The 27,755-nt window shown below is 37.9% G+C and overlaps 1 protein-coding gene across 1 annotated transcript in view; it reads left to right on the forward strand.

The window, feature by feature from the left end:
- The window catches only part of NEB (nebulin), a 131,956-nt gene that overhangs the window by 55,461 nt on the left and 48,740 nt on the right, over nt 1-27,755 (forward strand). Inside the window, exons 52-94 of the mRNA XM_059820707.1 lie at nt 306-410; nt 506-613; nt 1,053-1,364; nt 1,840-2,043; nt 2,797-2,901; nt 3,605-3,712; nt 4,273-4,584; nt 4,996-5,199; nt 5,678-5,782; nt 6,277-6,384; nt 7,283-7,594; nt 8,010-8,213; nt 9,275-9,379; nt 9,561-9,668; nt 10,051-10,362; nt 10,902-11,105; nt 11,310-11,414; nt 11,559-11,666; nt 11,842-12,153; nt 12,640-12,843; nt 13,049-13,153; nt 13,298-13,405; nt 13,581-13,892; nt 14,948-15,151; nt 15,376-15,480; nt 16,007-16,111; nt 16,204-16,515; nt 16,821-16,925; nt 17,174-17,272; nt 18,413-18,514; nt 18,705-18,812; nt 19,664-19,975; nt 20,112-20,216; nt 20,297-20,401; nt 20,984-21,088; nt 22,068-22,175; nt 22,263-22,376; nt 23,149-23,346; nt 24,273-24,377; nt 26,077-26,181; nt 26,273-26,377; nt 26,855-26,962; nt 27,634-27,747. Of these exons, the coding sequence (XP_059676690.1) occupies nt 306-410; nt 506-613; nt 1,053-1,364; nt 1,840-2,043; nt 2,797-2,901; nt 3,605-3,712; nt 4,273-4,584; nt 4,996-5,199; nt 5,678-5,782; nt 6,277-6,384; nt 7,283-7,594; nt 8,010-8,213; nt 9,275-9,379; nt 9,561-9,668; nt 10,051-10,362; nt 10,902-11,105; nt 11,310-11,414; nt 11,559-11,666; nt 11,842-12,153; nt 12,640-12,843; nt 13,049-13,153; nt 13,298-13,405; nt 13,581-13,892; nt 14,948-15,151; nt 15,376-15,480; nt 16,007-16,111; nt 16,204-16,515; nt 16,821-16,925; nt 17,174-17,272; nt 18,413-18,514; nt 18,705-18,812; nt 19,664-19,975; nt 20,112-20,216; nt 20,297-20,401; nt 20,984-21,088; nt 22,068-22,175; nt 22,263-22,376; nt 23,149-23,346; nt 24,273-24,377; nt 26,077-26,181; nt 26,273-26,377; nt 26,855-26,962; nt 27,634-27,747 (6,894 nt within the window). The remainder of the gene's footprint in view (nt 1-305; nt 411-505; nt 614-1,052; nt 1,365-1,839; nt 2,044-2,796; nt 2,902-3,604; nt 3,713-4,272; nt 4,585-4,995; nt 5,200-5,677; nt 5,783-6,276; nt 6,385-7,282; nt 7,595-8,009; nt 8,214-9,274; nt 9,380-9,560; nt 9,669-10,050; nt 10,363-10,901; nt 11,106-11,309; nt 11,415-11,558; nt 11,667-11,841; nt 12,154-12,639; nt 12,844-13,048; nt 13,154-13,297; nt 13,406-13,580; nt 13,893-14,947; nt 15,152-15,375; nt 15,481-16,006; nt 16,112-16,203; nt 16,516-16,820; nt 16,926-17,173; nt 17,273-18,412; nt 18,515-18,704; nt 18,813-19,663; nt 19,976-20,111; nt 20,217-20,296; nt 20,402-20,983; nt 21,089-22,067; nt 22,176-22,262; nt 22,377-23,148; nt 23,347-24,272; nt 24,378-26,076; nt 26,182-26,272; nt 26,378-26,854; nt 26,963-27,633; nt 27,748-27,755) is intronic.

Here is a 27,755-nt window from a genome sequence, read left to right on the forward strand (position 1 = left end):
TTGCAGGACGTTGGGCTCTGTCCTTCCAGGGCCTGGTTTTTGCAAGGGGATATTGCATCCTCTTGCATCAGGGATTTGTGTTCCTTGTTTTAGATCAATTCCTATTTTGTGTGGTTGGAGGAGTGATTGGGTGCAGTATGGAAAAGCAAAGGGTGAAGCGTTAGAAAGTTTTGGGTCAAGGAAAGGCGTTCCTGAGTCAGTGCAAAGTAGAGCCCCCTTGCTTCAGTTCGTTGAGCTAGTTTTCTGTCTGAGTTTGTTGCCCTGTGCTTGCGTGATCTTTTTTCACGTTGTGCTCATGTTTTCAGCGCTCGTACACATCAGCCTGGGAGAAAGATAAAACCAGCGTTCACATTATGCCGGATACACCTGGTATTTTGCTAGCCCAGCAGAACAAAGTGAACTTCAGTGAGGTGAGTGTTTGAGCTGGGGTTAAGTGTCTGTCCCTGGACACTGCTGTGGCCCGGGAAGAAGTGTTGTTTGAGGGGAATGCTTGTTTTTCTTTCAGAAACTGTACAAGCTTGCGATGGAGGAAGACAAGAAAAAGGGCTACGACATGCGGGCAGATGCCATTCCTATCAAGTCTGCTAAAGCTTCCAGAGATATTGCAAGTGATGTAAGTACACAGGAGTCCTTTTGCGGCACATCCTATTGGACAGTTTCCATGTGCCTGCAGTTGAAGCCCAGGGTTTGCAATCTTAGCTGAACGGAGGCAACACAGCTCTTACCTGCCATTACCCTTCAGCTAGTCCATAAACATGTTGGTTCTGCAGGGTCTAACGTGTAGCTGTTCCTGCATGTTATGGGCGTGCAGTGTGGCAAGGGAATTTGTAGATGGTGTGGAGAGAGTAACTGTGGGAGCTTGGTGATGGACATAATCCAAAGCACTGTCCCTCCTGGGCTTGTGGCAGAGTCTTCTTGTGCAACAGACTGGACTTTTGAGGTGGTGTGCTGTCCTCCGTACTGCCAGTCTGCACACCCCTGATGTTGCAGGTACACAGCTGAGCTGGACATAAAATGAAACTGAAACTCACTGAACATTTTATTGCCTATAGTACAAGTACAAGGAAGGCTATCGCAAGCAGCTTGGCCACCATATTGGAGCCCGTAACATAGAGGATGATCCAAAGATGGTGTGGTCGATGCACGTAGCCAAGATCCAGAGTGACAGGGAGTACAAGAAAGCTTTTGAGAAGACAAAGACACACTTCAGTAGCCCAGTGGACATGCTGGGAATCGTATTGGCCAAGAAATGTCAAGGGTTGGTCAGCGATATTGATTACAAGCACTATCTGCATGAATGGACTTGCCTGCCAGACCAGAATGATGTCATCCATGCCAAGAAGGCCTATGATCTACAGAGTGATGTGAGTACTCGGTGATAAGCATTGGATTTCTAAAGTATATGTGATTTCCATGGAATATAAACTATAGAAGCTGCTTGAACTGTCTCTCTCATGTAGTGTTTTTTCACATTGTGTTTTGATTTAGCTGTTCCAAGCAAGGTCGTAAGATTTTTAGGAGTGAATGAATTAATAAATTAAATTAATTAATACCAGCTATTCTTAGTAGGTGACCATTTACTTGTTGGGAACAAATGTTACAGGAAAACTGCCTTTCAGGGTTTTGTTTTAATCCCATTACTCTTTGACCATTCATTCACCCACATGTTGTTGGGTGAATGATACGTATTGAAGACCATCTAGGTTGCTAACAGAGATTGTTTTGCAGATTGAACTAGGAGGAAGGCAACTTACAGAAAGTAAGCATTACTTGCATGGTATATATGAAATGTTTAACTGACAATACTAATGAGACAGCTGTCTTTGTATTTTTTAATAGAATTGCTACAAGTCTGACCTTGAATGGTTGCGGGGCATTGGTTGGGTCCCAATTGGTTCCTTGGACGTTGAAAAAGCCAAGAAGGCGGGAGAGATTTTGAGTGATAAAGTATACCGTCAGCCTCCGGACACAATCAAGTTTACTAGCGTCACTGATTCTCTAGAGATGGTCTTAGCCAAGCAGAATGCAGAGACAATGAATAAGGTGAGTCTTGATTCGATTAGCACGTCAGCAGTCTCCTCCTAAACCCTGGAGACAGGACTAGAAATATAGATGCGTGGTTGCTGTGTGAAATTTAAGCACAGCAAGGCTTTAGAAGTGTGAGTTACATCCTTGGTAATCAACAGGTAACTTATTTTCAGCAAGTGCTAATTTAATAATATCTTCCAAGTTACCAAGTTAAATCAGAATTGTCAGCTGTGAAGCTTTCCACATACTCTACTTTATATCTAGTAATGTGTTACCTAACTTTCATCTAATTTTTATTATAGCAATTTGTCTAATAAATCTAATAATTGACTAAGTTTATCTAGTAGTCTAGTAATTAATAAACTACTTGTTTTAGGGCAGACCTTGAAATATCCATATTTTAAACAATTCAGTGTAACACTTAAAATGTAAGAGGAGTTCTGAATCTGTGGCCCTGATCTCAATCCTGTTTGTGTCAATAAAACCATTTCCTCTTTCAAACAGGCATTAGAGGTTAGATCTCTTTGTGTCTGATTAGCATTCTCTGCCTTTTTTCTAAATATTTTTTTTAACAGAATTCTTTCTAGGTTACTAATTCTTAACCTAGACATTAAGTATCTAGAGGAGTGAATATAAAATGTCATTGCTATATAAGGAATAAGGATTTTTTAGACTTGGAGTAGAGATCTGTAATTCTTCTTAAGTTTTATGAGATCTCCAAGTAGTCAACTTTTTTTTTCCCTTTAACATACGTTATTTCTCCCGCAGCGTTTATATACTGAGGCCTGGGATAAAGACAAGACACAAATCCACATAATGCCTGACACACCTGAAATCACGCTGGCAAAACAGAACATGCAAAACTACAGTGTGGTGAGTGTGTTAGCTCTCCAAATGTAACTGGGCTGTTTCATGGCCGGATCATCAGTATTCTGATAAACCTTATATAGATGATACCATCAATTTCTTTAAGTAACCCCCCAATATTTATCCTCAAAATTGTGACTTTAAAAACATTGTTTGCATATTTGTACAGTAGTGCATACACACAATAGTGAGCACTGTTGAGAAAAAATTCCATGAGAAGTTGTGTGTCTCCAGTGAATTTTTGGGAGTTATTTCTGCTGGTGTGCATACTGTTGGGAAGGCACAAAATTAATTCCAACGTTGGAAATACCAAAAAGGTAATTTCCAGCACAATTCTTAAGAGCAGTGATCCCAGTGTTCAGTGTTAGTTTAGGCAAATAAATTCACGTCAGTAAGAGGTGGCTTTAAAAATTAAGTTTTACTCCACTTGTATAGAGGAATAGTTTATCTCTAAAATTGTAGTCAATGTTATGTTATTTAAAGTATTGAAAGAAAAAGATCATTAGCTAATGTATTTTGCAAAGATATTCCTTTGATACGAATTTGTATCAGCTACCGATCTGGGACTTTAAGTTAAGAAATTTAGTTACAGCTAGGTTAGAATGAATCTTAACACAATTTTTTTAATCTACTCTACTTATAAGCAGTTTGTTTTACATAGAATGTAGGCTGTGGAACTTACATGAATCCTGTTTAATTCTTCATCTAGAAACTCTACAAACAAGCCATGGAAGAAGCAAAAAAGAAAGGCTATGATTTGAGAAGTGATGCTATCCCCATTCAAGCTGCCAAAGCATCCAGGCAAATTGCCAGTGATGTAAGAAATGACTTTTTTGTTTCTTTGTGTGGTGACATCTGATCTCTGCAACCTGAAAGTTATCAACTGGATTCTGTAAAGGCATTTCAGTTAAAATGTGTTCTTAAATAATAGATTTTTGGGACCAAATTATTATATATGTTTAAAGACTTAGTTGTAAAAATTAAATGTTGAGAAGTTATAAGGACAATATCATGCTGCTATCATGTTAATTTTATAGCTCATAAACCTGTATCTTTAATTAAATCTTAACAGTATGTATATTATTACATTTAATAAGGATTAAATATATTTAATAGGGAGAGGATTATTTCTTACTATTAGTGAAGAGTGTTTTTTCAAAAAAACTTACTTAAAAATCTCTATTTAGGGTTCTAACTCAAAACTCAAAAATTTGATGTCAGAATCCATGTTATTAGCCTCAGAAGGGCTTTGACAGTTTGCTTTGTTTGACTGTAGGTTATAGAGAAATTTGGAGAGTTTATTATTAGAAATATTTAATATGAGTAACTGATATTTAGAGGTGAGATAGAAATACAATATCTTGATTTATATTTCAGTACAAATACAAAGAAGGCTATCGTAAGCAGCTTGGCCACCACATAGGGGCCCGTAACATAGAGGATGATCCAAAGATGATGTGGTCGATGCACGTAGCCAAGATCCAGAGTGACAGGGAGTACAAGAAAGCTTTTGAGAAGACCAAGACACACTTCAGTAGCCCCGTGGACATGCTGGGAATCGTGTTGGCCAAGAAATGTCAAGGGTTGGTCAGCGATATTGATTACCGCCACTATCTGCATCAGTGGATCTGTCTGCCGGACCAGAATGATGTCATCCATGCTAAGAAGGCCTATGATCTACAGAGTGATGTAAGCTCTTTTTGATTTAATTTTTGGTGAGGAATGTGTTTGATATTTTACATAGGTGGACTGGGCCATCACATACCAGTGTGGTAGAACCAAATTTTCGAGCCTTATTTTTAAGTTTCATGGCTAACTGAAACTCAGATCTCCACTAGGATATGTTAACTAATTGATTTTTAAATTAAATTCTGTAGTTCCAGAATTTAGGCTATTTATCATTTGCCATTCTGTAAAGCTTGGATAGTGGTTTCACACTTAATGTAGAGGAAATGCAGTTATTTTTTCTGCGATTTTTCTCCAGGGTTTTGAATTCATTTGAATTAAAGGTTGATAGAGAGGTGGCTTAACTGTGAAAAGATGCACTGTGTAAATTGCATTATTATTACTAGAATGACCTGTGTATTTTTTTTGCAATAGAACTGCTACAAGTCTGACCTTGAATGGTTACGAGGCATTGGTTGGGTCCCAATTGGTTCCTTGGACGTTGAAAAAGCCAAGAAGGCGGGAGAGATCTTGAGTGATAAAATATACCGTCAGCCTCCGGACACAATCAAGTTTACTAGCGTCACTGATTCTCTAGAGATGGTCTTAGCCAAGCAGAATGCGGAGACAATGAATAAGGTGAGTCTTGATTCGACTAAGTAACACGTCACCAGTCTCCGCCTAAACCCTGGAAACAGGCCGAGGAATATAATCATCACAAGTAATGCTGAAGTTCAGACATATTATGTTTTCAAACAGCGCACTCTGTTAATGTCAATCAAAACTATTATGCCATGTGATGGAAGACTCAACTTTGTCATGACATTCTGCATATTGCATTTTGATCTTTTCTTAGACATGTCTGTGCAGTGAGCCGTAATAATGGTTTGGTTTATTCATTATTCTTAAGTCATGTGGCAGTTTTCTAAGTGTTGTTACATTTCCTCAGATAAATTCTCTTTTTAATAATGGTATCTCTACCTTATTAAATACACAATGGTTTATCCATGCTGTATTTCCTATAATTTTACCTAGTATGCTCTATGTTTTACCTGATTAATGAGATATTAACTTGTTTTGGAATGCAATATTAATCTCTTCCTGTATTCTGTCTTAGCGTTTATACACTGAAGCATGGAATAAAGATAAGACCATGGTTCATGTCATGCCTGACACACCAGAAATTGTGCTGGCTAAACAAAACCAATTAAACTACAGTCAGGTGAGTAAAACCAAAGAGTTGAGAGAATTAAAGGATTTCTTCAAGTATAATTTTGTCATTTCTGACTTTTAATTAGTATTATATTGAACTGTTTAGTTTCACAAATTGCCATCTCCACTGCTAAAATCAAAGTTTTTCTTTCACTAGAATTTACCTCCTGGGTATCTAATTGGGCTTTTAAAATATATTATCTGCCATAAGTGAGAAATCATTTCTATAGCAAGGTACAAAAATAAATAACTTAACTTTTAGAATAGTCCTTTCTTTGCCTTCCCTAAATGATTTCCAGTTTCCAAGCTTCTACAATACATTTACAAGATCTTTGAAATCTGTATTTTTTTATTTTCTAGAGAAGATAGAGCTGTGTTTAGATATTTAAGTTGTCTGAACATTAACAATATTGTTTAGGGACTTAATTTGTTTTCTTACACAGATGTGCTTAACTAAAGTGTAGTTTTTTTCTTGAAACAAAAATGTGAATATTTTTCTCACAGAAAATGTACAAACTAGCTTTGGAGGAATCGAAGAAGAAGGGTCATGATTTGCGTTTTGATGCCATTCCTATTCAAGCTGCCAGAGCATCCAGAGAGATTGCTAGTGATGTAAGCAGTTTTTTTCATCATGTCTGTATGGATTTGGTAATGGAAAAGAATCAGAATGCTTGTTCCATTGTTTGTTAATGTAATACCTTACGTTTCTAGAATAGATAATACTGAAATCCAGAGATTCTACTGCATGCCTTTAGTACATGAAAGGAACAGATAGCCAGTATTTTTATGCATGAGGTATATATCACAGTAATAAATAAATAAAATAATATGAGGATTATTTCTGTGCCCCCTGTAATAGTTCAGTTGATGTCCATGGATGTTCAAGTAGGATGATCAATAAGGTGTACGAGTCTACGAGTCTATGCTAGAGTTAGTCAAATTAATTTCTGATTCAAAATAGGAAATACTTTAAAATCTCTCCCCAAAACAGACATATTAGTAAATCAATTCTGAAAGTTCTAAATTGTTGTTTTTTCCTGAGGAAAAAATAGTTCTGTTGAAGTGTCATATTGAAATTCAAGATGTCTGAATACAAAACCAGGAAAAAAAATGCAATGACTATGACAGGTTTTTCTATCAAGATTGATATTTAAACTGTTAGTATTAAGACCAACTCAGTTGATCTTCATCAAGGTGTTTTGTAATAACCTTTTAAAATAAGTTAATCTTTACATTTTAATACTAATAGTAAAAGAATGTGGAATATCAAACTTGTTAGTTAGTATGTGATATTAAATGTGTAGTTAATTGAAAGTGTGATATAGTTGTATAAAAAATCAGAGATAAAGATGTCTGTAATAAAAATCCTTTTTATGTGAAAATTAATAAAGCAGTAGAAGGACCTAAATCATATTTTCCTCTAAAAAAACATGAATTATTATGTTAAACTGTGTGAAATATTTATTAATTTATAAATATACCATGTGAATATGAATATACTTTATTTCAGTACAAATACAAAGAAGGCTATCGTAAGCAGCTTGGCCACCACATAGGGGCCCGTAACATAGAGGATGATCCAAAGATGATGTGGTCGATGCACGTAGCCAAGATCCAGAGTGACAGGGAGTACAAGAAAGCTTTTGAGAAGACCAAGACACACTTCAGTAGCCCCGTGGACATGCTGGGAATCGTGTTGGCCAAGAAATGTCAAGGGTTGGTCAGCGATATTGATTACCGCCACTATCTGCATCAGTGGATCTGTCTGCCGGACCAGAATGATGTCATCCATGCTAAGAAGGCCTATGATCTACAGAGTGATGTGAGTAAATTGTTAAATTTGTAATACATAATTAAATATACTGGGTCTTGTACAATACAATTTTTTAAAGATATATAATATGCCTTAGTCGCTTGTATCAGACATGTTGAGAGAGGTGAAATTTTTAATATTCTATCATCAAATTTATTTTTAATCCTATTTTCTCAGTCCTTAGCCTGAGGTGTAATTTTTGTGTAAGTCTGGTATTTGTGGAGTTCTTCAATAACTCTATTCTTTTTGTTATTTAATAATTATTTTATTAGATCTTCAAAAATAACAATTGTTTTCAAAATCATATCCTGCTACTATGCAGAAATATATACAGTTGTTCATTTAGACTAAGATATGCTTATTTATAATTATTTTAATATTTGATCACACTTGCACATATATAATGAACTTTCAATTTTTTCAGGCTGTTTACAAATCAGACCTGGAATGGCTAAGAGGTATTGGATGGGTTCCTATTGGCTCCATGGAAGTTGAGAAAGCCAAGAAAGCTGGAGAAATCCTGAGTGAAAGGAAGTATCGTCAACCAGCAGACCAAATTAAATTTACTAGTGTGACAGATTCTTTGGCCATGGTCTTAGCCAAGCAAAACGCTGAGATAATGAACAAGGTGAGGGGGTTTTTTATCAAAATCAGTAGTATTACTAGCTAATAGAACTTGTTTATGAGGTGAAAAATACAAAATATAAAGTAAGACTAAACACTTTCATTGCGGACTTGGAGAAAATGAATGTCCAAATTCAGCCTTTGCACAGGAAAGCTCTTATCTCAAGGCTCTATCTGAACTGAACACTTAGTAAAAATGTCCAGAAAAAATTCACCTAAATCACATATTTTTCAAGAGTAATACTAAAAATATTGATGAATTTCCCTCAGCCTCCCATCTCAGCTGAAATCCTATTTTTAAATGTTTGGTATGGTTTTTCTGTTTTGTTAATGCTACTTCACTATACAAAACTCATCTCTGATAGAACAGGCTGAATTTTTTGCAGTTCCTAGACAATACTGTGAAATCTGCAGAAACGATGTTCCAGCAAGGTGTTAGGATATGTCCAGAGGTTATGATGCCATGACCATGCTATAAGATAGTATGTAGCAGAATATTGAGGCTTTTACTGCAGCTGCTATAACGATGTATTTTTGACTGAATGTCATACTGCATGATGAACAAGTTATGAGGAAATAGCTTATGTTCTCTGGAAGTGAAGCTTCTGCAATTCATCTCAGACCTGGAGGATGAAAGTCACAAAGCACCTTCTTCTTCTGTTTAATAAGAAACGTCAATCAAACAACTTGTACAGATATGGCAGAACAATGAATATAGTTTTCTTCCTACAGCAGTTTCCCAGCAATCCTAAATCAATCAATTCCTGTGCCAACTTAGCCTGAGAAATAATGAAGAAGGACAAAGCTTCCTTCTTGAGCTGTTCAGTGAGAAGCTTTGCTGTGTCAGGGTATTTAAAGCTTGCTTGAACTACTCCTCGCAGTTTATAAATACTTTCTTTGGACAAATGTATTAGTTTGGTTATCTATGTCTTGTTCTGCTTCAAGATTACTTTTCTTTTATATTATGGATATGTTTTTGATAACTACTGCTTTCAAATTTGTGGTCTTTCCATTATGACACACATAAAGAAACTTTTTAAAGGAATGTGTTTTCCTCTCTCCTAGCGTTTATACACAGAAGCCTGGGATGCAGACAAAACATCAATTCACGTCATGCCTGACACACCGACAATTTTGTTAGCGAAGGCCAATGCTGCTAATGTTAGCCATGTAAGAACATTTAAACATATACTAAATTAATGGAAATTCAGAAATTAAGTAAGCATTTCTTTAAACATAAAGATCTTCTAAACTATGCATTCATGAAAATTTTAAGAAAAAAAAATTATGAAATGTAGACATTCCATCTTTCAGAATATTGAGAAGCCATTTTCTGTCTTCTTTTGTGTAGAAACTTTATATACAAGCCTGGGAAGAGGCCAAAAAGAAGGGTTATGACATGAGAGCTGATGCGATTCCAATCCAAAGTGCAAAGGCATCAAGAGATATTGCGAGTGACGTATGTTTTTCCTTTACATTTATTTTTAGGTAGCTTGAGAAACAAGAATGAAGTAATAAGCTACGTACAACATAAAAAGCCATGGTATATCAGATCTATCTTGAAAGCCTACTAAAAAGAATTTGCTGCAGAAAGAAAGTGGGCAACAGTTTCCAAAAGGAACATTGAATTAGAAATCCTAACATGAAGCAAATATTAGAAAATAATAAACTACAATAGAAATAAACAAAACCTGTGGAGCAAGAATGCGTTAGGCATTTCTAAACTCTAAATTACTATATTTCATAACATAAAAAAATATATTTGTGATCAGTAGCACTATGAAATTCTGGGAAATTCCCAGATTCACTATTTCTTTTACTACTTCTTTTTGCATTTCTAGTACAAGTACAAAGAAATGCATGAGAAGCAGAAAGGCCACTACATCGGGTGCCAAACTGCCCAGGAGGATCCCAAACTGTCGTGGGCTGCGCGTGCCATGTTGCTGCAGAACGACCGAATTTACAGGAAAGCATACCACGATTCAAAGGCCCAGGTCCACATACCAGTTGACGCGATGTCAGTGCAGGCAGCCAAAGAGTGCCAGACCCTAGTCAGTGATGTTGACTACCGCCAGTACCTCCACCAGTGGACCTGTCTGCCTGACCAGAATGACGTGATCCATGCAAGGAAGGCCTACGACCTACAGAGTGATGTGCGTATGTGTAGAGATGTGGTAGTTACTACTGTTGCCATTTAAGTGATGTGAGTGAAAGTAACTGTAGAAAAGCTTTATGGCAGGTGTGTGAGGCTCTTGTTTGTTAGTGACTGGGCAACTATCCTTTCAAATGCACTTTCATGAGCCTGCAGTCAGTCCTGGTATGTTTACTTTAATTCATCTTGATGATCCTTTCCAAATCAGTAGTGTTTTCAGCCTGGGGGCCAGAAATATTCCAGGCAGTTCATAAGGAAGCCGTGTTTTTTGGTCCACTGTAGAATATTTGCTTGCAGTTTGCTTATAGTCAGCTTGCAGTTAATGCCACTGGTTTGCATCTAGCAAGTGTCTTCAAAAGTGTCTTTGTTGCTGTGCAAATCAGGGGTTTAGCTGTGTGTGGAAAGGACCTGACACACCACAGTCTCATTGATGGCTTGCTGTGTAGCTGTAAGAGAAAGAGCTTGGGGAAAGCCTTGTATGAAACCTCTCTGTGCATAGAATTGTCTCTGCCATGTCAGTAACCCTGGGTTTATTTATAGAATGTGTACAAGTCAGACCTGGAATGGTTGCGAGGCATCGGCTGGTTGACAGAAGGTTCTGTGGATGTGGTCAAAGCAAAGAAAGCCCAGGAACTCCTGAATGAGAGGTTGTACCGCACGCGGCCAGAGGAGATGAAATTCACCAGCATTACTGATGCGCCAGACGTTGTCCAGGCTAAAATCAATGCTTTGCAGATCAGTGATGTAAGCTTGCCTTTCACTTACCTTTCATGTACCTTTCATTTATGCAACGACATTTCTTTTCTTTGTGGTAGAGACTCGAATTTCTACTGTGGGAGTGACTAAATGGAAAATACTGCAAATCAGAATTACCAAAGAATTCCTGTCGGTGGGTTTTTTTCAGTGTTCTGACCATAGTGAAATGTCCTTTTGCTTCCTTCTCCTTAGCGTCTGTATCGTGAAGCCTGGGATAAAGATAAGACGCAGATTTCCGTACCTTCTGATACTCCTATAATGCTGCAGTCCAAAGTCAATGCTCTCAACATCAGCAATGTAAGAGAATGAAATCATTATGCCTGTGAAGCATTATTAAATTAAGAGTATGACAACTGCTCTTCCGGAGTAGGTTTTAAGAAAAGGCATTGGTATCAGAGAGTCTTGACTGCATGTAACAAGGATGATTAATTTTCTTTGCAGAAACATTATCAGAAGGCCTGGGATGAGGCCAAGGCAAAAAGCTATGACATAAGAGCTGATGCCATTCCCATCAAACATGCCAAGGCTTCCAGAGACATTGCTAGTGAGGTACAGTCTTCTCTTAATGTTGTTGCTGTGGCTGTCTCTTCCTGTGTCCAGCTCAGCAGAACTGAGTGAAGTTCAGTTCAAAGGGTTGACAGCTTAGGAAGCTGAAAGCCTTTTGTTTGTCAGTCGTGTTCCGGTGAGCCACGTGTGGCTGCTTACATTATTTCTGCATTTCTAGTACAAGTACAAGGAAACACACGAGAAGCAGAAAGGCCACTACATCGGGTGCCGAACTGCCCAGGAGGATCCCAAACTGTCGTGGGCTGCGCGTGCCATGTTGCTGCAGAACGACCGAATTTACAGGAAAGCATACCACGATTCAAAGGCCCAGGTCCACATACCAGTTGACGCGATGTCAGTGCAGGCAGCCAAGGAGTGCCAGACCCTAGTCAGTGATGTTGACTACCGCCAGTACCTCCACCAGTGGACCTGTCTGCCTGACCAGAATGACGTGATCCATGCAAGGAAGGCCTACGACTTACAGAGTGATGTGAGTGAAATTAACTGTAGAAAAGCTTTATGGCAGGTGTATGAGGCTCTGTTTGTTAGTGACTGGGAAACTATCCTTTCAAATGCACTTTCATGAGCCTGCAGTCAGTCCTGGTATGTTTACTTTAATTCATCTTGATGATCCTTTCCAAATCAGTAGTGTTTTCAGCCTGGGGGCCAGAAATATTCCAGGCAGTTCACATGGATGGGAAACGAATCTTTCTGATGGTTTTTTGGTCTGCCGCAAAATGTTTCTTTGCACATATACCACTTCTCTTCATCTAGCAAGTATCTTTAAAAGACCAGTAATTTCCTTGCTATTCATATCAGGGGTTTAGCTGTGTGTGGAAAGGACCTGACACACCACAGTCTCATTGATGGCTTGCTGTGTAGCTGTAAGAGAAGGAGCTTGGGGAAAGCCTTGTATGAAACCTCTCTGTGCATAGAATTGTCTCTGCCGTGTCAGTAACCCTGGGTTTATTTGTAGAATGTGTACAAGTCAGACCTGGAATGGTTGCGAGGCATCGGCTGGTTGACAGAAGGTTCTGTGGATGTGGTCAAAGCAAAGAAAGCCCAGGAACTCCTGAATGAGAGGTTGTACCGCACGCGGCCAGAGGAGATGAAATTCACCAGCATTACTGATGCGCCAGACGTTGTCCAGGCTAAGATCAATGCTTTGCAGATCAGTGATGTAAGCTTGCCTTTCACTTACCTTTCACGTACCTTTCATTTATGCAACGACATTTCTTTTCTTTGTGGTAGAGACTCGAATTTCTACTGTGGGAGTGACTAAATGGAAAATACTGCAAATCAGAATTACCAAAGAATTCCTGTCGGTGGGTTTTTTTCAGTGTTCTGACCATAGTGAAATGTCCTTTTGCTTCCTTTCTCCTTAGCGTCTGTATCGTGAAGCTTGGGATAAAGATAAGACGCAGATTTCCATACCTTCTGATACTCCTATAATGCTGCAGTCCAAAGTCAATGCTCTCAACATCAGCAATGTAAGAGAATGAAATCATTATGCCTGTGAAGCATTATTAAATTAAGAGTATGACAATTGCTCTTCCGGAGTAGGTTTTAAGAAAAGGCATTGGTATCAGAGAGTCTTGACTGCATGTAACAAGGGTGATTAATTTTCTTTGCAGAAACATTATCAGAAGGCCTGGGATGAGGCCAAGGCAAAAAGCTATGACATAAGAGCTGATGCCATTCCCATCAAACATGCCAAGGCTTCCAGAGACATTGCTAGTGAGGTACAGTCTTCTCTTAATGTTGTTGCTGTGGCTGTCTCTTCCTGTGTCCAGCTCAGCAGAACTGAGTGAAGTTCAGTTCAAAGGGTTGACAGCTTAGGAAGCTGAAAGCCTTTTGTTTGTCAGTCGTGTTCCGGTGAGCCACGTGTGGCTGCTTACATTATTTCTGCATTTCTAGTACAAGTACAAGGAAACACACGAGAAGCAGAAAGGCCACTACATCGGGTGCCGAACTGCCCAGGAGGATCCCAAACTGTCGTGGGCTGCGCGTGCCATGTTGCTGCAGAACGACCGAATTTACAGGAAAGCATACCACGATTCAAAGGCCCAGGTCCACATACCAGTTGACGCGATGTCAGTGCAGGCAGCCAAGGAGTGCCAGACCCTAGTCAGTGATGTTGACTACCGCCAGTACCTCCACCAGTGGACCTGTCTGCCTGACCAGAATGACGTGATCCATGCAAGGAAGGCCTACGACCTACAGAGTGATGTGCGTATGTCTAGTGATGTGGTAGTTACTACTGCTATTATATATATTATAGGCTTATTTTGATGGTTGGATATTATCAGAAGTTACAAAGGATTTATATTTAGACTGTTAATCTTCAGTTTTTCATGGTGCTGCTATTATGTGCTCTTTTTATCATTTAAAAAATGTTGGTATTACCTCTAAATTTTATAAAAGCTTTATTTGGTATCTGCTATGTTACATCTGCTTTTGGAGTATTGTGATTTGGAGAGGATGAAGGATTTGTCTCTCTTACTTTGACGGGACTTACGAAATAACATCTGTTTGCTACTTTGGAATCAGGTGGCTTTTATAACTCCTGTTATTTCCTGTTATTTCCTGAGTCGACTTGGAAATTCATTTAATTTCAAGAAAACTGTGTAAGATAGCAGGTAAGGTGTTTTAGCACCTGATTTCAAAGCAGGAGGAGACAGTGCAGCTGATTTTCTGACTTGGCTTTGCTGCTTATCAGTCAAAATCAGTCACTCTTCCTCTGTTTCAATTATGAACTTCAGAGGTGAGATTCATGTTCCTTGCTGAAGGATTTGCTTGATTAAAACTTAAATAATGTTGCCTGATACCACTTCAGGAGTTATGCCAGTTAGCTCTAGTCCCCGTTACCTCTGTAACCTTTTTTTCCCCTCTTTTTTGTCGCATTTGCTGGTGGCAGCCTGTTTTTTTGTTTGGACTTGTAAATTGTTGATGTGACTAGAGGAATAAGTATTTTGGAGAGGACGGGAAGACTCTTTTAAGATATTAATACTCATCACTGTTAACAGCAATTCTGTTCAGTTGTTTCTCCTCTGTTTAACTGCATAAGGTTTAGAATGTATTGTTTAAGAAATGAACTACTTAAAACCTAGTTCACAGATTGTACTTTACTTATGACACTGAACATCTCTTGTATATAAAAAGGATTAATCTAGCTCTAGCTGATTTGACATTTTCTAAAGCATATACTATTTTGTATAGTTTAAAAAAATTAAGACAGTAATTTTCAACACAATGTTTTCCTTTTCTGACCATGTCTGATATAGGCTGTCTATAAGTCAGACCTAGAATGGCTCCGTGGAATTGGCTGGTTGCCTAATGAGTCTCCGGATGTTAAGAGAGTGAAGCATGCCCAGGATCTCCTGAGTGATCATGTATATCGTACACCTATTGAAAGCCTGAAATACACCAGTATTGTTGATTCTCCAGACGTTCTTCTAGCTAAAGTGAATGCCGAACAAGTCAGCATTGTACGTTACAATGTTCTTGAAGTCGTTTCAAGGCTATAAACAGTTAAAGAGGAATCTCACTGTTAAAATATAAAATTGATCAGTGGCATTTTAAGTCAAATTTAATGCTTTTCCAGACATTTTATTTTTTAGAGATGATAATTCAGGAGAGATTTACGGGATTTTATGTCGTTGACAAGTGAAATTCCATAATTACAATATCATAAAATGAACTATTTTAACAGCCAAAATACAAAGAAGCCTGGGAGAAGGACAAGACTATGATCCATATTATGCCAGACACACCTGAAATCAACCTAGCCAAGACTAATGCTGTTAATTATAGCCAGGTATGCTTATCATTCTATTTTCTTCATTTCTATAAAATAGTATGTGTATCCTGTGAATTTTAACATTCTGAGATATTACTCACAGAGTTGAAGATTAAGTCACGTGAATCTCACCAAAGTCTGTCCTCATACAGGGCTTGCAACATTCCCTTCCCTCTGCTGAGTATTCGTAAAGTATTTAGACATTTAAAAAAAATGCTTGCATACAGCTGTTTAAAAATTATTAATATCATGCACCATTGAGATCATATTTTGTTGAAATGGATGAGAGCCCAAGGCATATAAATGTTTTCTAAACTTTTACAAACACCCATCTGTACAGTATAGGTTGCAAAACTGGTGTTGCAGGTACTGTACATGTTTGAAAGGCAGTAAGATTTGCAGCAGTATTTATGGCTAGGAGCAGCAGTAATGCACAAAATATTCTCATGGTATTTCAGCAAACAAATGGCAGTAAACTATGTGTTTCTTTAATGGCAAATGCCAGAGTGTTTAGCATATGTGTGACATTTTGCTGTCTTTTCAGAAACTGTATAAAGAAGCTTGGGATGAGTTGAAGATGAGCTGTGATTTGAGAGCAGATGCAATCCCAATCAAGGCAGCCAAAGCTTCTAGAGAAATTGCTAGTGATGTAAGTGCCAAAGGAGGCATCTAGCTCTTCACATGCTTTAAGAGCTGTTTCATGATAATTGTTAGTAATGGTGATCTTTGCTCTTTACCCAGTATAAATACAAACTGGATCACGAGAAGCAGAAAGGACATTATGTTGGAGTTCCAAATGCGCAAGCAGATACAAAAATGCAGTTTGCCCTCGGCATAGGCAAAGTTCAGAGTGAACTAGAATACAAGAAGCACTTTGCCAAATGGAAGACACAGTGCCACCTACCAGTAGACATGCTATCTATCCTATCAGCTAAACACGGTCAGTCTTTGGTCAGCGACGTTGATTACCGTCATTACTTGCATCAGTGGATCTGTCTTCCAGATCAGAATGATGTCATACACGCTAGGAAAGCCTACGATCTTCAGAGTGATGTAAGTTAACATGAAAACTTAGCTTAACTTATTACTGTATTGTCTCTTCTTAGTCTGCTTCAGCTCTAAGTAGTGGGAATCTTCTGCTGAATTCAGTGAAATGGCTTTGCTGTTTATTAGGAACGTGCAGTATGTGCCACTGTTATATATGGCCAAGTTTGAAATGTTATAAATTCAGTTATAGTGCTCATGTTGGAATTACTGCTCTCCTTTTAACCAGTGAAAGTAAGTGCCATTATTTATGAATCCGCTGGATTGTGCAGGGAACCGTAGCTAACAGCATGGACCTTATTTTGTTTTCCCAGGCTATTTACAAATCTGATTTAGAATGGCTACGGGGAATTGGATGGTTGCCAAATGATTCAGTTGGAATCAACCATGTCAAATATGCTGGAGATCTCTTGAATGAGGTAACAATATGTTTTTCAATACTAAAATTTTCTCAAAAGTATTCATAATTTGAAGTATTTTTAATGGTTAAATACATTAATATTTTTTAAATAAGAAGTACAACTGGCGTATTTCCACAGCATTCATTGTGTATGGAGTGCTTTTCTTTTCATGTAAACTTTCTTGTCTTGTCTATGTATACAGAATTGCTGTGTTAACTATAAAATATTCCAGTATAATCTGACTGTTCATCTTTTCTCTTGTATAGAGAAAGTACCGTACAAAAGCTGAAACTCTTCCATTTACTCCAGTGGCGGACAGAGTTGATTATATCACAGCAAAGAATAGTGGTGAAATTCTTAGTGATGTAAGTTTGCTAGCATGTTTCCAGGCTGTTAACTTGGTCTGTATATTTACGTGGTAGGATTTTATCTTTAAAAGGATATTTATTTTATCTTTTAAAAAAATGCAAAAGAATTCTTGATCGGTCTCTGGGAATTCTGTGAATGTATGACATAAGCTAGTGAAGTCCTGTTCATCTTTATCTCCATCACTTATCAGGGAAGAAGCTCCTCAAGCAGAATAACATCTTTCCAAGACGTGTGAAAAGCCAGTGCTAGTTCTGCACCCAATCCCTTCTTTCAGTCTTGGCTGATATCATTGGTGATCGTTGACAACATGAACATAAATAGCCACTTGCACGCCGGCAACCATAATGTTTAATCCTTCTCACTTATGCCAATATGAGTTTACACTTTTTATTTAACTACTGTGTAACAAGAAACATGAGCAAAACTGGTTTGCTGTCAGCTTGCCATTCTTTATATGTTTTTGAAGGCTAGTCTGTCAGGAGCTGGTCTGTGAACATGAAATGACACGACCCCCTCTCACATCATGAGTTTGCGTTTCTTTTTTGCTATATGCTTCTGTTAGAGAACAGGCCAAACTAAACACTTATATTAACTCAAACACTGGTAAAAGGTTGGCAATAACAATGATATGGTTGAATTGAATGGCATACTGCCATGCATCCACATACACAAATTTGGGCATGTCCTGTGCTTGAGAACATGACACGGTGTAGATATCTGTGGTTGGGAGATGCTAGAATTCTGCATTCACATAGAGATCATGCTGAGTAAAGAGATTTGCTCCTAAAAAGCTTAAAATCTATTGCCCTGGTTCAAACACTTCTTGCTTGGCTAGTGGCCCTACATTCCTGTAGACCAAACAGGTAGCATAACTTTGACTTCTGAAGATTCTTCCCTGTTCCAGCCTTGGAACAAGTTTTCAAAATTTTCTCTGAGAAATTTTGTAATTTCTTGTCTTGTATATTTTCCTTTTTTAAAAAATATCCATTTGGATGTATATTTAATGTGTCATGTCTAATAGCCTTGCAAATTCTGGGGTTTATACATTATTTCATGCATAAAATATGGGTCTTGGTATTATGTTTTCCCAATTTTGTGATGGTGCTGCAAGGCAGTCATTTTTTTCTCTGTTCTAGGTTAAATACCACAAAGCATGGAATGAGGTCAAGTCAAATTATACTCTAACAGATACACCACAGCTAGATATGGCCCGAGAGGCAGCCAGAATTCTTAATCAGGTACGCGATCTCTCCTTGACAGTTTCTACTCACATTAATAACTCTTTCGAGGAATTTAGAAAACTTGTCTTATTAAGAACATCCTAAAAGAAGGATTTGTTATCCTTATACTTTAATGAAGGTTACATATATATGGTAATAATTATCATTATAGTAGTGTTGAATTCCTCCTCACTTTTATTTTCCACAGAATTTATACAAGGAAAGTTGGGAGAAAGAAAAAGCCACTGGTTACCTCTTACCTCCTGACACTGTGCAGATCTGTCATGCCAAGCGCTCAAATGATGTCCAAAGTGAGGTAATAATCTTTCTCATTAGGAAGGCAAGTGCTCGGAAGCCTGGAAATGTCAAAGGCCTTGCAAATTCAACAACAGACATAGAAAGCTTTCCATTAGGGGTAACATCCAGTAGACTTTTCATGACCCATGAAGTCCACTGTCCTCCAAACAATTCAGCCGTCTTTGTTATGATGGGTTTTACAGATGTCAGTGCTGAAAGGTCAGGCTCTCCTTTCCACCTTCACTTTCTCCAGAAACAGTCCTTTCAAAATCAACTAAGGCGGACGTCCATATTTTATAAATGTTAAATAATTGAAGTGGTAGTATGATTATAATATATAGATCTGATTTCACTTTTTGGCATATTATGGAGGCTTCCTCCTTGAAAATTGTAAGGTGGTATGCACATTACATTTTAAACTTCTGCGTAATGGATGTTGAAACTATTTCTTAGTTTGAATGTACATTTTATCAAAACAGTGTGATGTAAATACCTTAAATAAGCATCTACTCTTCACACAGTCTCAAATAATTTGTTACAAAAATTTGTTACAAAACTGAGGCTAAATGCACTTAGTAGCAAACATTTTCTAACAAGGCTTTCCTCTTGTGTTGAAAATACTGTTTACTGAAAAATGGTTGCATATTAGTCTAGAAAATTATATATTTTGAAGTGGTAGGACTATACAAAGTAAGGTTACTGTTTGTGTCATATTTTATCTGGTCATGTACCGAAAACCTAAGACTGCAGTTGACATCTCCCTGTCTCACCTATTCTTTGTGTTGACAAAACCATAGTTGTTCACAGGTTAAAACCAGAGCAGATATAATCAGTGCTGATTTTATACATATTTCTTCCCTCTTCCATCAGCTTAAATACAAAGCTGACTACGTCAAACAAAGAGGTCACTATGTTGGAGTTGCCAGTATGAGAGATGATCCAAAGCTGGTGTGGTTTGAGCACGCAGGCGAGATCCAGAATGACAGGCTGTACAAATCAGACTATCACAAAACAAAATCCAAAATCCACATCCCTCCGGATATGGTGTCAGTTGTAGCAGCAAAGGAATGTCAGACCTTGGTCAGCGATATTGACTACCGCCAATACCTGCATGAATGGACATGCCATCCTGACCAGAATGACTGTATTCAGGCAAGGAAGGCCTATGATCTGCAAAGTGATGTAAGTGATATTACATACATGCTATGTAATTTCCACTTAGTTTGGTCTAAGTATTTTGTCCATATTACGTAAGACTGAAAAATGTCATCCTGAATTAAATAATTTCTTCCCTTTTTTATTATCTTTTATCATTTAGAATATTTATAAATCTGATTTGGAATGGCTTCGTGGCTGTGGTTGGATTCCTCTGGATTCAGTGGAACATAAGAAAGTTAAGAATGCACAAGAACTGATAAATAAGGCAAGAGAAAATATTTTAGCAGTTATGCGATTAGCTCTTCTCATTCACAGTCTTTAAGAAAATATTTCATCTCTTTGCAGAGAGCATATACGAAAGAAGCCCTTGATAACTTTTCCAATTATACCAGTGTGGTTGACACTCCTGACATTGTTTTGGCAAAGATTAACTCTGTCAATCAGAGTGATGTATGTACTTTTTTTTAAATAGAAACTGTTATATTACTAGAATTAGTAGATGACTTAATTGCTTTTGGTAGACTATACTGTGTTTAGCCTTACATATGTGTGTGTGTGCATATGCATGCTTCATTAATAACAGACTTTTACTCGGGTAAATAAGTTTAGTAAGAAGTGATATAAATGAACAACACAATATTGCTATCCAAAATAATTCTGCATTTTTCTGTAGAAGAACATAGCATGTTCCTTATTTAGAGTTTACATAGATTTTGCTTATAGTAGTTTAAAATGGAGTCCTGTTCTTTGTGAACAGCAGTTAGTTGTATAGTGCTAGTGGAATTCCTGGTGTTACTACTAACCTGTATTTGCTGATCAGTATGTTTAATTTCACTAGAATACTGTGTGGATTTTGTGGTGTGACATACTGATGACATTTGCCTGTGTACTGTAGTGGTTGGAATGTACCACACAACATTACTGAAGATATGATAACATAACAGAAAATTAATGTCTACTTCTAGTAGATGGACTAGTTGGGATAATTTATTTCTCCTGTGGAATTAACATTGTGTTTGTTTTCTTTTGTAGCTAAAATACAAAGAAACATTTAACCTTGAGAAAGGCCAGTATATTGGGTCTGATGATACTCCTGTGCTGAACCATGCCAAAGACATGTCCTTACTATACAGTGATGTAAGAATCAATAAATATCTAACTAAGCTTTAATTTGTTTGCTTTGAAAGTGATAGAATGTGGAGTGGGCTTCAGAAAACTGTTCTATTTCTGTTTCTGTCATTAGTCTACTTGGTGGCATTGGGAAAGTTATTTAATCTTTTTTTTCCTCCAGTTTTTCCCAGTTTGGATGACTGGGATAAGGATAATTTCTTTGCTTATTGAACTGATTTTAAAGCACTGCTGTGCGGTGTTTGGAAGAAGTAATAGCAGCAGTAATAGTAGTAGTAATAGGGTTTGTGTGACAAAACCAATTTATAATTCCATCCAAGAATGTCTTCCCAGACTACTGTCAAAATTTACATTTTTTTTATAAGAGAGGAAAATTGTAGATGATTTACATTATTAAGCAGTTACTTTTGAGTAGTCTCACTAATTTTAATGGGAAATTGTTTTTTGAAAATGTAAGTGACCATTCATACAAGTATGCACTTCATAATTTAGTCTGAAGATAAATATTTTTAATATTTAACAGAATAGGATGTATTAGAAAAGTGCCACTGACACAGTTAATGCTTTTATAATAAAAAATAGTATTACTTGAAGATTTTTCACAATTTTGAACATGTATCTATAAAATTATCAATGTCAATTCTATGCTGCACTTCTAAATAGGAGTTCATATTTACATTTTGGGTATTTTTATTACTCGTCTGGGTAAGAAATGTTCAGTTCCAAATATAATAAAGAAAGCAGAGATCAGCTCAAATTTGTACTCAGGTACCTTCCTGAATTGGAACACTTACTCTGTTTGCCTTACTCACACTGAATAAGTGTTCAAAATTAACATTCTTCATTTACTTTATTGGGACAGTTCATGGAATAAGGAAGTACTCTATAAAAGTAATCATATTCCATGTGCCTATAAATGGCAGAGTTAGGTTTCTTGGAAAGTATAATGGATTTTTTATCAAAACCTTTATGCGTTTTGTTTGTCTAGAAACTTTATAAAAATGCTTGGGAAATTAGCAAGCCCATTGGTTATACTTTGGATGAGAAATATATTCCACTTGTTGGAGCGAAGCATGCAAACTACATAAATAGTGAGGTTAGTATGAATTTTCCATTCTTTCTCCTTTTTTCCCCTATATGTTATTAGAATGAACTTTAAAATTTCCACATGAATATTTTGCAGCTTAAATATAAGGAAATATATGAGAAGCTGAAAGGCCATTACCTGGCTGGGAAGGAGATTGGTGATTTCCCCAGTGTCATTCATTCACTAGCATTCCAGAAAATGAGGAGCGCGGTAAGGAGAGAATTAGTCTTCCTGTAGTATTTTCCATTTTCTTTATCTTAGTGTGACATATTTAAACATAAATAATGCAATGCTTAATAACATCAGTAAAAGTGTTTTCAACATGTTTATGTTTCCTGAATGGTTATTTTGTACCTGGGTTGAATAATTTAACTTGAAATTATTTAGGAGATTAAGAAGGGATTTGTTTAGCTCTTAGACATATTAGAATAGGGAAAAAAAAATTTTCTATTTCAGTTTAAGAATCCGAGCAGTAAAAAATACTACATGACTTGGGATTCTTTTGCTTTACAAAAAAGAAAAGTGTTAATTTTGAATTGAAATAGGAATTTAAGAACTGGAAAAATAAACGCACATTTGGTGGGTTTTTATTATCACCACTGCGCATATAGCATGTCCTGCAGGGGATAAAGTTAGTATAATCCCAAATATTCTGTCTTCATTCAGACAGGGGGATTTAACTAGATTAAAAACATGTTTATAGCATATGGCTTTTTTTATCTTAAAGTCTTGTTAATTTTCTCACCAGCTGTGAAATCAGCAAGTGAAGATGATCAATCTTGTCATTCTAGAACCTCATCAGAATAAATGGTGATTAATACAGAAGTTAAGATTTCATCCTATTGAATCCCATGGCAGCTCAGCTACTGAGTCCAGAAAGCAGGCCTCAGATTGTGCTATAACCTGTAGCCTATTAGAGTCAAAATTATGCAGAGAAACACTATTCTCTCTTCTCGCCTTTTCCCCAATCTCTCCTTTTTAGTTGGCATACAGAAAGAATTACGAAGACACCAAAGCAAATGTCCATATTCCAAGTGACATGATGAATCATGTGCTAGCCAAGAAGTGCCAGTATATCCTCAGTGATCTCGAATACCGAACTTACCTCCATCAGTGGAATTGTTCACCTGAAGAAAATGATGTTATTCAAGCCAGGAAAGCCCAGGATATTCTGAGTGATGTATGTGTTTCATTTATTTGTTTGACATTTTAGTAGCCTTTCATGTATACCTTCCAAGGTATTTAAATATAAAATACTTTCAAATGTCTTCCTTAGTACTTAAATATGCAATTAATAGCCACGGTCTTAGATTGCTTAGTAGCATAGTACCAAATGTTACATTTTTACAGTTTTCTTTGGGATATTTTAATGGTCTGGTTATTTATTATCCATTTGTAAATTGGGAAAATTTCAAGTTAACATTTATGAAACCTTCCTAAAGGTCACTGCTATCAACACTTTATCTCTCTCTGACTGGATGAGGCTGTATAGAAACCTTACCATCTGGCACATGCAGAGAAGAGATGAGGATGTACCCTGGTAGAGTCAGAATGTTGCTGCACTGCAGTGATCATTATGTATTGTAATTGGGAATGTTGTCGTTTGCACAAGGGCCAAGGCAGCATCCACAATCCTCCTGGATCCAATGGGTCTGTCTGGAAAAGACTTCTTTTCGTTCATTTGGGGTTGTATCAGTCCACAGAGTCTGAGCTGAGTGAATGGCACACTGAACCATGACACTTTTTCGTACTACATAGTCAACAGTATCTCAACTTGGGCCAGCCAACCTTCCTAATAAAATTTGATGATGTGTTAATTGCCTGGCCTATTACTATGCTGTATTATTTGGTTTAGTTTCCCTTGCAAATCTTGTGGGTAAAAATCATTCAGTCAAACCTTGAGATGGGGTAGTCTTCTCTGTGCTCACATTATACTTCCAAATAGATTGGAATTCCTGAATGAGCCTGGTTCAGATTCAGTGGTAACCTTCTGCATTGAGTTTGCAAAAGTGGAAGATACTGAATATAGAGAAGAAACAAATACTACTTTCTTCAAGCAGAAAGCAAATTTCTTCCTAACTTAATAATCTGTTTTCTTCCATATAGGTGCTGTATAAAGATGACTTAAATTGGCTGAAGGGACTTGGATGTTATGTCTGGGATACTCCACAAATCTTGCATGCTAAAAAATCGTATGACCTCCAGAGCCAAGTAAGCATGTTTTCCTCAAATAAGTAAATATTTATAAGATCTTTTTCTTCCATTTATGATTCACTGGGACTGACACCTGTCCTAGTCCAGAGCAGAATGAAGTAATTCCTATCACATATTTTGTTCAGAATATTATAATACACTTGTTCAGTTTCATCTGTAGAGACACGATTGAAAGAGCAGAAAACTTAGAAGAAGGGAAGGACAGCAAGGTTGTGGTTTTTAACAGTGAGATGATAACACTTTGTCTTTCTGTGTGACACCTTGTGCACAAGATACCTCAGTGAGACATTTAGTTTGGGAAAATGGCGTCTCTTGCTTTGCTGATTGTACTTTTAGCCTACCAGATGCTATACAGTGATGTGCAATTTTCATTATTCCTTAGTTCATACCGGCTATATATTAAGTATTTCTTTCCTATGGCCTGTCACTTTTAAAGTTGGTGTCGTGGTTTAAGCCCAGCCGGACTAATCACCACACAGCCGCTCACTCACTCCCCTTCCTCAGCTGGACAGGGGAGAGAAAGTATGAGGGAAAGGCTCGTAGGTCGAGATAAGGACATAGGGAGATCACTCACCAACTACCATCATGGGCAAAATAGACTTGACTTGGGGAAATTAGTTTAATTTATTACCAATCAAAATCAGAGTAGGATAATGAGAAGTAAAACCAAATCTTAAAAAAAACAACACCTTCCCCCCACCCCTCCCTTCTTCCCGGGCTCAACTTCACTCCCGATTTTTTCTACTTCCTCCCCCCGCGCGGCGCAGGGGGACGGGGAATGGGGGTTGTGGTCAGTTCATCACACATTGTTTCTGCTGCTCCTTCCTCCTCACACTCTTCCCCTGCTCCAGCGTGGGGTCCCTCCCACAGGAGACAGTTCTCCACAAACTTCTCCAACGTGGGTTCTTCCCACGGGCTGCAGTTCTTCACGAACTGCTTCAGCATGGGTCCGTTCCACGGGGTGCAGTCCTTCAGGAACAAACTGCTCCAGCGTGGGTCCCCCGCGGGATCGCAAGTCCTGCCAGCCAACCTGCTCCAGCGTGGGCTCCTCTCCCCACGGGTCCACAGGTCCTGCCAGGAGCCTGCTCCAGCGTGGGCTTCCCACAGGATCACAGCCTCCTTCGGGCATCCACCTGCTCCAGCGTGGGGTCCTCCATGGGCTGCAGGTGGATATCTGCTCCACCATGGACCTCCATGGGCTGCTGTGGGACAGCCTGCCTCACCATGGTCTTCACCACGGGCTGCAGGGCAGTCTCTGCTCCGGCGCCTGGAGCCTCTCCTCCCCCTCCTTCTTCACTGACCTTGGGGTCTGCAGAGTTGTTTCTCTCACATATTCTCACTCCTCTCTTCTCCGGCTGCCTCATCCCGGTTTTTCCCCCTTCTTAAATATGTTATCACAGAGGCGCTACCACTGTTGCTGATTACCTCGGCCTTAGCCAGTGGCAGATCCGTCTTGGAGCTGGCTGGCATTGGCTCTATTAGACATAGGAGAAGCTTCTAGCAGCTTCTCACATAAGCCACCCCTGTAGCCCCCCCTGCTACCAAAGCGCTGCCACGCAAACCCAATACAGTTGGTCTTAACTGGGCAGTAATCCTGGGCTTCAGTTGTCCAGAACTGATTTTAAAGGAAGCTGGCAGAGAATTTCCTAGTCATTTTCAGCATTAATTTTTGTTTTATTTTGTTTTGTTTCCTTAGATAAAATATACAGCTGCAGGAAAAGAGAATTTTCAGAACTTTGGTGTTGTTACTGACACACCTCTCTATGTGACTGCCGTGCAGAGTGGTGTAAATGCTAGTGATGTGAGTCTCCCCACTTTTTCTACTAAGGCTTTTCTCCGTGCTCCTTCTGAGAATTGAAACAAGTTAACTAAATCTGCCTTTCATCTTACAGGTGAAATACAAGGAAGATTACCACAAAACTAAGGACAAGTATACAACTGTGACTGAAACGGTGGATTCTGAAAGAGTTCAAAATTTGAAACATCTCTTTAGCAATGTAAGTGTTTCTACACATTTTTTTTCTCTTAAAGTGCTACTATGTGAGATTTTTGTTTTATTTTGTTTGTTCACTCTATTTGAAGATAAACATCCAAATACGGAGCTTATCAAAGCCAGTTGTAGCCCTCTGCATTGCCTGAGTATGGGGAAGATGCTGTATTTCAGGCAGAGGGCATATTTTCTAACTGTAGTTCCAGTCTTGTCAAAATACATGCACTAATAAATGGATTCCCTGAAGAAAATTGCACCTGAATAAAATTAAGACCTTGCATGAGAATAGACATGAATAGTTAGAAAGCATTTTTGTCACCCTTTATGTGCACTGTCAAGGTTAAACTAGTGTACAGCCTCTTGATATTAAGTAATAGTTACAGTGTATAAAGAAAACCAGAACAGCTTTTGGTTTCTATTGGTTCTTGGTTATTACCCAGGAAAAGAATTTTTCCACTCACAGAGACTTTCTGTTTCCCCATAGAATCTCTACAAGGAAGCCTGGGAAAAAGTGAAAGCGACTGGCTATATAATGCCCTCTGATGCTGTGTCCCTAGCACGTGCAAAAGAACTGAAGCATAATGCTAGTATTGTAAGTGAACAAAATACTTTCTTTTTTTTAATCAGATCATCAATTCTAGCAATGAAATCCTTCATGCCTTGCATATACGATAGGTATAAAAAAGGTTTTTTAGAATTATCTTCTATTTTTAATTTAGATATAATATGTATCTGTAGATAATCAGTTTTCTGTGAGAATCATCTGGATAACAGCTAGATAGTCCTTTGCTGCTTCTTTTCATGGAAAAAAAAGTCACATTTTATAGTAACAGAAACTGTTTCTTGAAAATGTCTGGTTAGGTGTTTTTTTAGCCTAAATTGCGTAAGTATCCAGGTTAGAAAAATACCAAATGTCTTTAGATGATGCTTTACCGAGTATAGAAGAACATAATCATATGCTTTACTGAACTGAGGCTTGTGAGAGATGACTCTCTTCACGGATATCTTTAAATGAAAGAGCTGGAACAATAAATAAATAAATAGCTTATTCTACATCTATTTATTTTTAAAGTCTTCTAGTCAGCTATTGTTATTTTTATGACGCTTTCTTTGCCATTAAAAAGAAAACCAAGATCCTGCTTTTAAGATTTTCTCTGCTTGTTGGACTCAACTAAATGTTTTGCTTACTTGTGAATTTTGTTCCAAAAATACAGTTGACTCATTGGAGTCAGTTATTCGTTGCCTTTCTTTGCATCTGCTTAGGTAAAATACCGAGAAGAATATGACAAGTTTAAAGCACTGTACACGCTACCCAGAGGTGTTGAGGATGATCCCAATACAGCAAGGTGCCTTAGAGTTGGAAAGCTTAATATTGATGTAAGTGT

The sequence above is a fragment of the Gavia stellata genome, chromosome 8 (assembly GCF_030936135.1).
Source record: "Gavia stellata isolate bGavSte3 chromosome 8, bGavSte3.hap2, whole genome shotgun sequence".
Classification (NCBI taxonomy): domain Eukaryota; kingdom Metazoa; phylum Chordata; class Aves; order Gaviiformes; family Gaviidae; genus Gavia; species Gavia stellata.